At 49.7% G+C, this 13,212-nt stretch overlaps 1 protein-coding gene across 1 annotated transcript in view; it reads left to right on the forward strand.

Moving 5' to 3' along the window:
• Positions 1 to 13,212, forward strand: part of LOC116952315 (dual specificity protein phosphatase 8-like) — a 57,544-nt gene that overhangs the window by 24,175 nt on the left and 20,157 nt on the right. The window contains exons 4-5 of the mRNA XM_032971563.2: positions 896 to 1,034; positions 12,286 to 12,464. Of these exons, the coding sequence (XP_032827454.1) occupies positions 896 to 1,034; positions 12,286 to 12,464 (318 nt within the window). The remainder of the gene's footprint in view (positions 1 to 895; positions 1,035 to 12,285; positions 12,465 to 13,212) is intronic.

Genomic DNA, 13,212 nt, shown 5'->3' on the forward strand with positions numbered 1-13,212 from the left:
GCGGTAGCACTCAACGCGTCGTCACCACCACCAGCAGCAGCTGTGTCCTCGTTTTCCTGGAATCGTCTCCTTCTTCGAGGTAGCCGCTGTCCTGGGAAACTCACAATGTTTTTGTTCCAAGTTGCGCAACAGTGCACCGGTCGAGACAATGCGTTCACGTACGTACGTACGTTGGACCTCTTTTGCGCCGCACGTAGCCAACCGTGCTCATCGGAGGTGCGATTGTGGTCTCGGCTTTGTCACCGACGTGGTGAGGTATGGTGAAATAACCTCCCACGATCGATATCGCGTGGGAGGCCTTCGTCTAGCAGTGGATTGACCAAGTAAGCAATTTCACCATTTTTTAGCGAATCCTGGAAAACCCAGATCTGGGAATTGCCATTGCTTCCTCAAATAAAACATGGGCCACGTGCCACTTGACTGCCACACTGTGCGTATGAAGGGGTTGGAAATGGATCTGGAAAAGTAAATTTTCGAGGTGTGTGGGTAGCCCATAGGTTTGGATGCTCAGCTGACACTGCTAAAGTCGTGGATTGAAATACAGGCAACCACCTGTGATTAAGGCAGTTTTCAAGTGTAGAAAGGATATGGTCTTAGCCTGGTCACCCGCGTTCCATTCTTGGAATATGAGCAGGAGTTACATGCCAATGTTGAGGTCTGCTAGCCATGAGTAGGTCTTCGGGAGAGAGTTCTTGAAGTTTTGCTTTTTCTCCTCTGAATGAGCGCAGACCACAGTGGTTTACCACGTGGCAACAGGTTTCGGTTGTGTGGCCACAGTCGCACCGTGGTTTTGTCTCTCATTTCCCATCCTCCAATAGGAAGCATCCAACAGATGGATGCTTCCTATTGACACGATAGCCCGTGCGAATGAACGTACGTGTTTGCGGGGGCGCAGGTGGACACGACGGAGTGCCGCAGCGTGGTGGTGTACGACCAGAGCACGCGCGACGTGCGCCGGCTCGCTCCCGACCACTTCGTGTGCGTGCTGCTCGCCAAGCTGGAGCGAACCTTCCCCGGCGTCGCCCTGCTCACGGGTAACGCACGCAAGCGCGCACGCAGCCACGCACGCACGCACGCGTTCACGCGCGTTTCGTAGGTGCTCACTAACGGCACTTGCCCCCGACAGTCCCGGTTCAAGGCTACACGGGGGGGATCTCACGCGTTTACACAAAGTGAGTGCATGTGTAATGACAGGGTGACACCTGCTGGCCTGGAAGGGGAATCACGGGTAGTGGCACAGTTAAGTAACAACTGATGATCAGAGAGGGAGGTGCATCTGGGGCAAAGGTGACAGGTGGGGCTGGCCGAGATACTCCGGGAACCTGCTCGAAGTTTCCACGAGAGGGCGTGGCCGGAGGCGGGGCTTAGCCACGCCCGGGGGGATATAAGGGGGAGCGGACCGGGGGCTCGGGGCTCGTGTGTGGGGTCCTGGGTGCGTCGCTGCTCGCCGACATCTCTCTCCGTCCACCGGCCACGAGCTGAGATTAGGAGAACACTCTTAAAGGGAGTGCTTCTAATCTCAGCTTGTTACCTGTATAAAATACACCTGTCCACAGAAGCAATCAATCAATCAGATTCCAAACTCTCCACCGTGGCCAAGACCAAAGAGCTCTCCAAGGATGTCAGGGACAAGATTGTAGACCTACACAAGGCTGGAATGGGCTACAAGACCATTGCCAAGCAGCTTGGTGAGAAGGTAACAACAGTTGGTGCGATTATTCGCACATGGAAGAAACACAAAAGAACTGTCAATCTCCCTCGGACTGGGGCTCCATGCAAGATCTTACCTCGTAGAGTTGCAATGATCATGAGAACGGTGAGGAATCAGCCCAGAACTACACGGGAGGATCTTGTCAATGATCTCAAGGCAGCTGGGACCATAGTCACCAAGAAAACAATTGGTAACACACTATGCCGTGAAGGACTGAAATCCTGCAGCACCCGCAAGGTCCCCCTGCTCAAGAAAGCACATATACATGCCCGTCTGAAGTTTGCCAATGAACATCTGAATGATTCAGAGGACAACTGGGTGAAAGTGTTGTGGTCAGATTATACCAAAATGGAGCTCTTTGGCATCAACTCAACTCGCCGTGTTTGGAGGAGGAGGAATGCTGCCTAGACCCCAAGAACACCATCGCCACCGTCAAACATGGAGGTGGAAACATTATGCTTTGGGGGTGTTTTTCTGCTAAGGGGACAGGACAACTTCACCGCATCAAAGGGACGATGGACGGGGCCATGTACCGTCAAATCTTGGTGAGAACCTCCTTCCCTCAGCCAGGGCATTGAAAATGGGTCGTGGATGGGTATTCCAGCATGACAATGACCCAAAACACACGGCCAAGGCAACAAAAGAGTGGCTCAAGAAGAAGCACATTAAGGTCCTAGAGTGGCCTAGCCAGTCTCCAGACCTTAATCCCATAGAAAATCTATGGAGGGAGCTGAAGGTTCGAGTTGCCAAACGTCAGCCTCGAAACCTTAATGACTTGGAGAAGATCTGCAAAGAGGAGTGGGACAAAATCCCTCCTGAGATGTGTGCAAACCTGGTGGCCAACTACAGGAAACGTCTGACCTCTGTGATTGCCAACAAGGGTTTTGCCACCAAGTACTAAGTCATGTTTTGCAGATGGGTCAAATACTTATTTCCCTTATTAAAATGCTAATCAATTTATAACATTTTTGACATGCGTTTTTCTGGATTTTTTTATTGTTATTCTGTCTCTCACTGTTCAGATAAACCTACCATTAAAATTATAGACTGATCATTTCTTTGTCAGTGGGCAAACGTACAAAATCAGCAGGGGATCAGATACTTTTTTCCCTCACTGTAAGTGTTGGCCTGTGTTGTGCCCAGTGTGAGTGATAAAGAAGGAAGTACCCTCTACACGACGTGTCGCGTAAGTCGCTCATTGCACATGTGAACGTAGCCTCAACAGACTGCTGGGGCAAGTGCTGTTAGCGAGCGCCTATGAAAGCCGGCACGGCACACAGGCGGGTGGGGTAGCCAACGCCACGCCTGGCCACCTCTGTCTCCGCAGTGCTGATGTTTACACACCGCACCAAGTGCTCACTTAAGGCTAATTAGACCTAGGGGAGGCCCAGCAGCGGTTCAGATATTCTTTGCTGATGTCGGCCATGAGCGTGAATCGAACTCGGGTAGCTGAGTTCATAGAGCAGTAAGCTAACCAGGTTGTGTTACAATATTTTGAGGTCTTGGCACGCGCGCGCACACCCGTGCGTGTGTGTATGTGTGTGCAGTCTCATCGCGTTATTTCGCTTGCCACTGTTGTGGCGATGGAGGGGGACGGCAGTAGTGGGGAGAGAGAAAGGGTTGCCCAAGGGACGATGGTTGCCAGGCAGTGACCCCACAGGTACCGTGTTTACCAGTTTGGCTCACCAGACCATTGGTTCAGATGCTCTCTGTCGAGCCACTTTGTACAGAGCCAACAGTCCGATGTTTCCAATTTCCATGGATCGTTCTTAACAAAGTGCATTGTCTGCGAATTACAGCTATCATCAACATCAGTAGACATGTTCTATCTGCTGCTTGATGAAATCTCCCCATGCCACGGTGCCGGTCAGGCTATCCCATTGGCGATTATGTCATGATAACTCCAGAAAAACAGAGCTAGAGCGACGAAATTTACGGGTTACAGAGTCGTCACTGGGAAAAGAACAACATCTCAGTAGAATTTTGATTTAAAGCTTTCGTGACTGCAGTGATTCATATTCTTGGTTCTTTCGGCAAAGTCACGTTGAAGGGAAACAATAAAATAATAAAATATATATAAAACAATAACATTTTCACGACGTTTCAACTGCAACACAAGCAGTCATCATCATGTGTGAAAACCAATTCACACCTGATGATGACTGCTTGTGTTGCAGTCGAAACGTCGTGAGAATTTTATTGTTTTATACATATTTTTATTATTTTATTGTTTCCCTTCAACGTGACTTTACCGAAAGAACCAAGAATATAACGTCTCAGTAGCCACGTGAGTGGGGAAGCGATCAGGGAGCCCTCTGCCCAGCGGTGGGTAGATACGGGGACCGATTCAAACTCGTGCAACTTGGCATCCTCTCTGGATCTCTACCAGGCGCCGAGAAATCGGCCCGCATAGTCGCTGGCCGGTCGAAGTTTCTCGTGTCAGCCTCGGTCGCTATCCGCTTTCTGGATGCCCTTCCCCGCTGCCGGTCTTCTTCATCTCTGGCTTGTTGTTGTCGTCGTCGTGGTCGTCGTTGTGTTCAACAGCCACGGCTTGGCCGTCCGCGACGGACACCACGTCACTCGGCGTCCCCGCTGAGCGCTGGTGTTTCCTGACAGCCCAGTGCGTGTACACGTGCGGCCCTTTGTCAATATTCATTGCTGGCTGAAGGACCTTCTAACACCCATGTGGGTTGTGGTGTGGGCAGGGGGGGGCTCCTTCAGGTGGTTGGGTGTGGGTGGGCAAAGGCGAGGAGCATACATGTAATAGCATGTAAGTATCGTATAACAATGGATTTACTGCAGTCAGCTGCCCACCACGTAGCCCGCTACACGCGTACCATTTTTCTTTCCGTGCGTGTCGCCCACAGAACCCTTGGACGTATGTATGCATGTTGAACTTCTTTTGCGCTGTACGTCAACCAACCGTACAAATCGGAGGCTCGGGAAAAGGACAACAAACGAGACGACACTGGAACGTGCAATGTGACTTCCCGTGAATGTGTTTGCTGAAAGCAGCACTTTGTCTGACAAGCCTGACACTGCTGATGAGAGCCAGAAGGTCAAAACGGGTCCAGAGCTTGCTTGTTGATACAAATACTGCTTGCTCATATTGCCCTCGAAAGAAATCGACTGCTATACCATTTGTATGCGGAGATACAGAAAAGGCTTCTGCTGACACGTGCTGTCCTTCGTGATAGTCAAAGGGGTGGGCAGTTGGCGCTGAGGCTGGACACGATGACATAGTTGTCACTGATTGGCCTGTTGATTACAATGTGCCAGGCAAAGCCATGCCCTTTTTATTACCCGCTTTTATTGAACTCACTCTGTCCGTTGTTGTCATTGTTGTACCCTCAAATCTTGTAACTCAATTTTAACCCACTTCCCAATGTGGTATCGACTGCAAACTTGGTATACTTATGTCATACCGATGACAATATTTATATTCTAAAAAAAATGTTTTTAACATTATTTTTTAGATCTTATGTTTCGGCTAATTGTCCACGCTCAACTGACGTTGGCTGTAAATCACCACGGTCCCCTTACGTCTTGGCGAGCTTCGGGCCCACTTCCTGGAGTCGCGGAGTTCTGTCATTACTAGTACGGTACATTTCATTAAAGCGTGTTTTAAAAAAAAACATTTTTAAATATTACTTCTTGCACGCTGAAGTCACCAAAAATCGTAACCCCCGATGCCACGCAGACACCGCCGCCACCAGAGCAACAGTCTTGACGATGGGCGCTCCGTTGCTCTGTGCAAATCGCTCCTCGCCGACTGCGTTCTAAGTTGCTGAGGCCGGGTTTTTGGCCACGTCAGGAGAATCGTGCCTCCGACTGAGCAGTGCGCCGGTGTTTTAATGCTGTTAAGTACGATTAACATCTCACCCGTATGACCATATGAAGCAATTGGCGGGACCCCGGGGTCCCATCACTGCCCCGGGGTGGGAAAAACCGCGTAGCGACACGAGTTTTGTTGCCTTACCGACAACAAAACTAGTGTCAATCGATTGGCCTCGTCGAGAGCTACTCGGGGCACTAAGTTTCGTAAAAAGTTTAAAAATTACATAAACACGTTAAATTCACTGCGGGGGCAGGCTCGCTTTGGCAAAGAAGCTGAGGATCGACGGCTGACCGGAGGGCGGTGTCGTCGCCGCGCGCGACTGCGGCGGACGCCCCCCGGGGCTCGCGTTTGGCCGGTGGGGTGGCGCCCATCGTGTCGATCGCCGCCTGCTGCTGGCGCTTGTTGGCGCGAGTCTGGGCGGGCGGCGCGTTGCTGTCGGGATCACGAGTGGGCGGACTGAAAAATATTATTGACCTGATTTTTGCGGGACCCCGGGGTCTGTTTTTAGCTGCTGTGGGGCTATGTGGTAGGCAGCAGAAGGCATTGCCACGGAATCCATGTTGTACTGTACTTATATGGCCCTGTGTCTCTGCTCCCCGCCTTCATCAACCTGCACTGACCAGCGTGGTGAAGTATTGCCACACTGTGCCACTGCTTACGATAGCATCAGAAGTACTGTAATGTCATTTGAAGGCTATTTTCAGGAGAGCCTCCGTTTAGTTTACAGGGTGTTGCATGGTGTCTGCAGCAGGGAGTTGGGTTGTGAGGTCAAATCCTTTCTGAGTGGGCCGTTTCAAAGGTCCTTGTAAAATGTGCCGATTGAAACAGATTATCTGGCGATGCTGCTGCTGCTGGATTGGCAGTGGGTGCAAAAGCACAACTCACAACAAAACAACTCAACACATTCGTCAATAAGACGTGGGTATACTTTTAAAAGACACGCCCTTGGTAATAACAGGCGTCGATTCGGGCCAATGGCCCCTCCCTTCTTTACAGCACAATTAAAAGGCAATGGCAAAGGCCCGCTGCCCGAAACGTCGCCCATTATATACTTTTCCCTTTAAGGCTACAGTGTTGTCGACGAAGGTGCAGCTTTAAGTGTCGCAGTGCTTGCAATGTACGGGCATAAAATATGAATTGCACAACGCCCTGCGAATTTGTTATACAACAGTGGAAGGCTGTGTTGCCTGAAAGCTACGTTCTCACCAGCCTAGCCTTGACTTGCGTGCGACTAGATTGTGGAATTAAATTGGCTGGGATGCTTGCGTATCCTGGTGGCGTCACCGAAATAATACTCGCGTTGCTCCGGCACGTTACTGAAAGTTATGCGGTGATTGTGTAATGTTTAGATCGTATTTGTGTTGATCCACTGCTGGATGAGGGCCTCCTCATGTCGGTCGTAGGGGTTTTGACCATGCTGGAGCATAGAAACACAGTACAACAATGGATTTTACTAAACTGCCCTCTGCTGCCCACCATGCAGCCCTGTAGACCTATGACAGCGTGTTTGTTCATGGTTGTCACCCATCCAAGTACTGTGCAGGCTTCCATGCACATTCCAGGTGATTTAATATTTAGGTTATCTGGAGATTTAAAAAAAAACATTCACATTTAAAATTAGTGCAACTGACTTGAAATAACAAAAGCATATCGCCCATTAAAACCTGATTAAGGCAGCCGTGCACACCAGCTTGAGACATGTCTTCCGATATGATCATTTTCAATCCGGAGCACAGCATGCAGCCATGTGTGCGTAATCACCAGGTTGTTTTTTATTTCCATGTTTTGCAACGTTGCTTTGAGGGGGAAGTGCAAATCGTCGTTTCTTAAGTGGGCGGCAAGGTCATACAGTCGTAACGTTTGCGTGTCGCAGCGAGAAGGCCCTGGGTTCGATTCCTGACTCGGACGCCTTTCTTGCGTGTGGCATTGGTATGTCCCCCCCCCCCGCTCCCCCCCCCTGTCCGTGTTTTGCATGGGTTTCTTCCGCGTTGTCCTGGTTTCCTCCCATAGTTAAACATTAAACACACACACAATGTAACTGGTATTAGGCCAAACATACCAATTCTGCGATAAAAGATTCCTGCAAATTACTCAATTGGGATTACGCACAGGAGCAGCATCGCCCCCTACTCCTAAAAAAAGAGTCTTCAGATTCATTGAGGCTTTCTTTAGAAAACAAGCGTAATAATAATAATGATTAACTGCCATTTTGTGCCAAATTAATAGCGGTAAGTTACGTAGTTCCGGAGCATTTGAGACGAATGTAAAACATTTTGTCTTATGTCAACACCCTTGACAATAGTATCTTCATCGGGGAATAAGTAAGATAAGAACAAATGTTCTTACGTTAATCTTATTATTGAACGTCCATATCGTCCGCTTGCACGTCCGCTTGCAGGGTGGGGTCATGCCGCTGCGGTTAGCGCACTGCACTGCGAACCTGGCGGTCCGAGTTAGATTCCCGGCGATGGTTGAGCGACATCGGAACAGGCCCTGGGCCACCGCTTCACCAACCCACGCTGACCAACGTGGTGGAGTATGGTCGATATATATAAAACATTAAACTAAAGTTGTTGTTTTTTTTACCAAGGAGGTGCCCCAATGGGCTATGTGGCTCTTTTTTCAGAAGCGACCTGGCCACAAATGATAGCTCAACGAAGTGGCTTATCGTGCGGAAATTTTTAGCTGCCAAAAACTCTAAATGCATGACTTGACACAGTGTGGTGATGCAATCATTCAGTCCTGAATGAACATTAATTCAATTATTGCACAATGCACTAGGTTATTGGCAAAAATGGTGTGGAAAATTGCACGGTAATCAATGTTTGAAAACATTTACAGGACACAATATTCAGACAAAATCAACCGTGAACCCACAGTCCGTGACAACTTTTAACATTCCGCGGGGGTGAAAATCCCTAAATTCGTGAGTCGTGTGGCTAAGAACTCACGGTGTGTCACGGACTTAAGGACCCATGAACAGCATTCCCAACATTAACGCTACATTTTTTATGTTTATCGTAATTCACAACTTTACAAGTGGCATAATTTTGGTATTTTTTTGTTTCTCTGTTACGTAGGCATGTATGTTGAACTCCTTTCGCACTGTACATAGCCAACCATGCTAATCGAAGGTGTCTTTATTTAATCCCAGAGTTCCATTCACCTATTAGCAGATGACATCTGGGCGACGATCGCTGACAATCATTGTAAATGGATTGTGTCTTTTTTAGACGTTTTGGCTATAAGGCCATCCTTCAATGACTTACCGTAGCAGACGATGTGACAGGTATTTACTGCCCATTTTAGAGAAGAAGTTGGTCATAAAAGTGCTTTCCTTTTACAAGTTTCTGGGTCTTCTTTGAAAACGCAGTCATTTGTCTTAAAATGGCCTGGCGGCTCAGAGGTCAAAGCCTCAGGCCAGCAGCGCTTAGATCATGGGTTTCAATCCAGACAGCCGCCAGTGATTGAACCGGTTTCTCAAGTGTAATAAGTTGATGGGCTCAGCCCGGTCACCAATGACTTAACACGCAACAAAAACCCCTCATTGTATTAAATTTGGTTCTGCACTGAATTTTGCTCCAGTCTAGTTCCGAGTATTACAAAAAACATTCGTTTGAAAGCCACGTGACGCACATTCGTCTGGAGCAGGGCGGGTGGGGAAATGCTGTCCACTACTTCATAGAAGAGAGTTTTCTCAGAAGCAGCTCTGTGGTATCCACTTCAGTGAGCAGTTCTCGAACACAAAGAAGAAACCCAAAGATGGGGTTTTCCGTCTTGTGATGGGGGGCTCTGATTGAACAATTGTTTTAAAGTTGGTTAAAAAGACAAAATGCCGTGCAGCAATATAATTCGCCCTGTTGTAAATATGTGAGCTGTTGCATTATTTTCCTCACGTGACTCACTGCCCCTTTAGCCGGGGGCTGGTGGCGCACGTGGCCTGTAACCCCGCACTGTGAAGGGAGCAGCGAGGATTGGTGGATCACACATTCCTGAAACTCCCAATCCCCTCTGTCCCGCGAGGTCACCATCTCCTGGCGGGCCAGGGTATGACGGCAGTACAGCAAGTGGACTCATTTTCATCTGTATTCCATCTGTATGGGGTTGTGCCTACCCCTACGGTTCCCCTCAATCCACGTGTTGGTTTTCTCTGTGTACAGTACTCCAGTTTTCTCCCATGTGTATAAACACTCGTTGATGGAGTTGGACAAACATCCCAATATTGGGCCACAACTATAAACTAAACCATTTTTTATTTTACCAAGTAAATCCAACTGAGCTATATAGTTCTCTTTCAGGAGTGACCTGGCCACAAATAATAGCTCAACGAAGTGGCTTATCATGTGGAGATTTATAGCATCCAAAGACTCTAAACGCATGTTTAAAAATTCGGAGGGATAAACCGGAGAACCCGGAGAAATTTCCACACGACCATGGGGAGAACATGCAAACTCCAAATGAACAGGCGTATACGAGGCGAGGTAGTTGACATTTTCTAATTGTTGGTAGCGCCACTTCTGTCTGCGGTTTCTCACGCCAATGAATCTCCCTCTCAGTGAACGAAAACTGCTCGCATTTATTATTTGAGCCACCCACCCAAGCTGAAGGCTCGCGAACAACCAGGCTCTCCCAAAAGTTGTCGCCTCGCCCCCCCTCCCCCCCGAGTCTCAGCATGAGCCCCTTATCGCACGCTTCCTGAGCCGCACAGACCCAGGGTTTGATGAACTCGGGGGCTTCCCAGCGGTGCTCGCCGAGTTCCCCCGCACGGCCATCGGGCGCCGTGAGACCAAAACGCGAGTGCAGGCTGCCTGCAGATGCTCACGAGAAAAGCATGCACGGGTGAGGTCATGGCGCCTGTGAAGTGCAGCTGGGGAGTGGCGTTTATATGGGTGGTGGTTGGGAGGTATGGGGGGGCGGTTGGAGGGGGGGGGTTGCGAAGAGGAGATGACTCAATTTGTTTGGGGTTACACCTTGTGCAGGAACACACACACAACACACACACACAACACACTCACACACCACACACACACACAGCACACACAACACAACACACACTCACACACACAACACACACCCACAACACACACCCACACACACAACACACACTCACACACCACACACACACAACACACACACAACACACACCCACAACACACCCACACACCCACACACACAACACACACCCACACACACCCACACACACCCACACACACAACACACACCCACATACCCAACACACCCCACACACACCCACACACACACAACACACACCCACAACACACACCCACACACACAACACACACTCACACACACAACACACACCCACACACACAACACACACACACAACACACACTCACACACACAACACACACTCACACAGACGACACACACTCGCACAACACACACACAAACACCCACAACACACACCCCACACACACCCACACATAACACACGTATGCAAGCACCACACGTGCAAATGCACACTCTAAACGAGCGCGCGCTTTTGCACGCATGGTGCAGTATATACGGCGCGGTCCGTGTTCAGACACCACAACTGATTTCTAATGATCCTCTTAACTTTCTTGTCAGCAAATCGGACCACCTGTAATTGGACGAAGCGCCTAGAATATTACGTTGGACTAGCATCCATCTCTCCTTGCCAATAACATCTGGCAGTTCACCAGCATTGGTTCAAGCAAGCCTGCGCACTGATGAGACATTGTCGAAACCACTCCAGAATGTTCTTGTATTGAACAAAAGCCGCTGAAATTGTGCACTCCCAGAATTCCTTGTAATTGATGGGAACCGTCGAAAAATACTTTGGCTTTTTTTATGTGGAGAAACACGTATGAAGGAGATATATTGCCTACTTATTTATGATGTTTGACTAAGTATATCAGGAGAGTGTTACGTGGAGTGAGACCGGTGTTGATTTCTCTTACTTCTTCAAATTACTTTAGTGCAGTATCTCTAAGTGAATCAACACTCCACATGCAGAACAGCGTGTAAACACGCAATGCCCGTACACACACACACCTTCACAGAGGCTCCTCCGTGTGTGTGCGTGTGTGACCGTGGAATGTGTCTGTTTTTCTTGCTTGCACACGTGCGCATGAGCTAATATATGTGTGTGTAAGCAATTACATACATTTACAAGTGGACATAAATGCGTATGTACGTACGTGCTTGCATGTGTACAAGTGTGTGTGTGTGTCTGCACATAAGGAAGTCGCCCTCCAGCAACAGAGGAGCGATGCTCACAACATCGGGCAGAACGCCGTGTGGCTAAAATGCAGAAAGTTGGCACAGTGGGGAGCACCGTCTGGTGCATCTCTGCCAGTCATCTAGAAAGCACATCAAGCGATATCTGAACCGGTCCCGTGCCTCTCTGTCCTCTCCGAGATTGAATCGGCCTCAAACAAGTGACTGGTGAAGGCGTACAAACATCAGCGCTGGGGAGAGAAAGGTGGCCGGGAATGGTGTTGGCCACGCCACCCTTTCATGCGTCGTGCCAGTTACAATGAGTGCTCGCTGACAACGCTTGCCCCCAACAGTCTACGCATTACAGTAGATACGGGTAGGGAGGAGAGGATCATTGTCTCTCTGTATGCACGTGTCTGCTGCACGAGTTTGTGTGTGCAGGGGGCTTTGCACACGTGTGCGTGTTTGCCTGCTGCACATGCATGTGTGCAGGAGGCTTTGCACATGTTCACAATCACATGTGTGCGCGTGCAGGGGGCTTTGCTGCGTTCTCCGCGTGTTTCCCGGGGCTGGTGGAGGTGGCTCGGCCGCCCGCCCCCCTCCCGTCCAGCATCTCCCAGCCGTGCCTCTCCTCCTCCTCCTCCTGCAGCCTGGGCCCCACCTGCATCCTGCCGCACCTCTACCTGGGCTCGCAGAGGGACGTGCTCGACCGGGTGAGAGCGACGCGCACACAAAGACAAAGGCTCCCCTACCCCCCCCCCCCTCCCATATAGCCTTTATCAGGCTTTCAGGGCAAGTGCTGTTGGCGAGCACCTATGAAGGCCGGAACGGTACACGAGGGGGTGGGTGGCCAGCACCACACCCGACCGCCTTTGTTTTCCCAGTGGCGATGTTTACATACTGCACCAGGTACTCATTTGAGGCTGAGTCGATCTAAGGGAGGCCCAGGACCGGTTCAGATGATCGTCACCGGTTTTGGCCGTGAGCGGGAATCGAACTCGGTTCGCCGGGTTCATAGCGCAGCACGCTAACCGCTACACTACCGCTCCCCGCACAATCACTCGCACACAATCACACATTCACACTTACATACACCCGCACCTCTGATTAACACGGCTGACTACGTATGGTGGGCAAGAAGTTCAACATACATACAGTTCAATATACACGCAATTTCATGCACATACACACACACATTCACACTTCTATATACACACACGCATGCCACAAATGCACAAACGCAACAATCACACTTGAACACGTTCACTTGTGCACATTAAAAGACAAAGCTCCCTCATATATTATTTAAGCGACCGTTCGGGCAAGTGCTGTTAGCAAACGCCTATTAATGCCGACTTGGCACATGATGAGTGGTGTGGCCAGCTGGGCCGCTGTTGTCTCCCCATTGCTGGATTGTTTACATGCAGCACCAGGTACTGATTTTCAAGCCGAGTTGAACCT

Source organism: Petromyzon marinus, chromosome 3 (genome assembly GCF_048934315.1).
Source record: "Petromyzon marinus isolate PM22_M1 ecotype Great Lakes invasive population chromosome 3, UKy_Petmar_22M1.pri1.0, whole genome shotgun sequence".
Classification (NCBI taxonomy): Eukaryota; Metazoa; Chordata; class Hyperoartia; order Petromyzontiformes; family Petromyzontidae; genus Petromyzon; species Petromyzon marinus.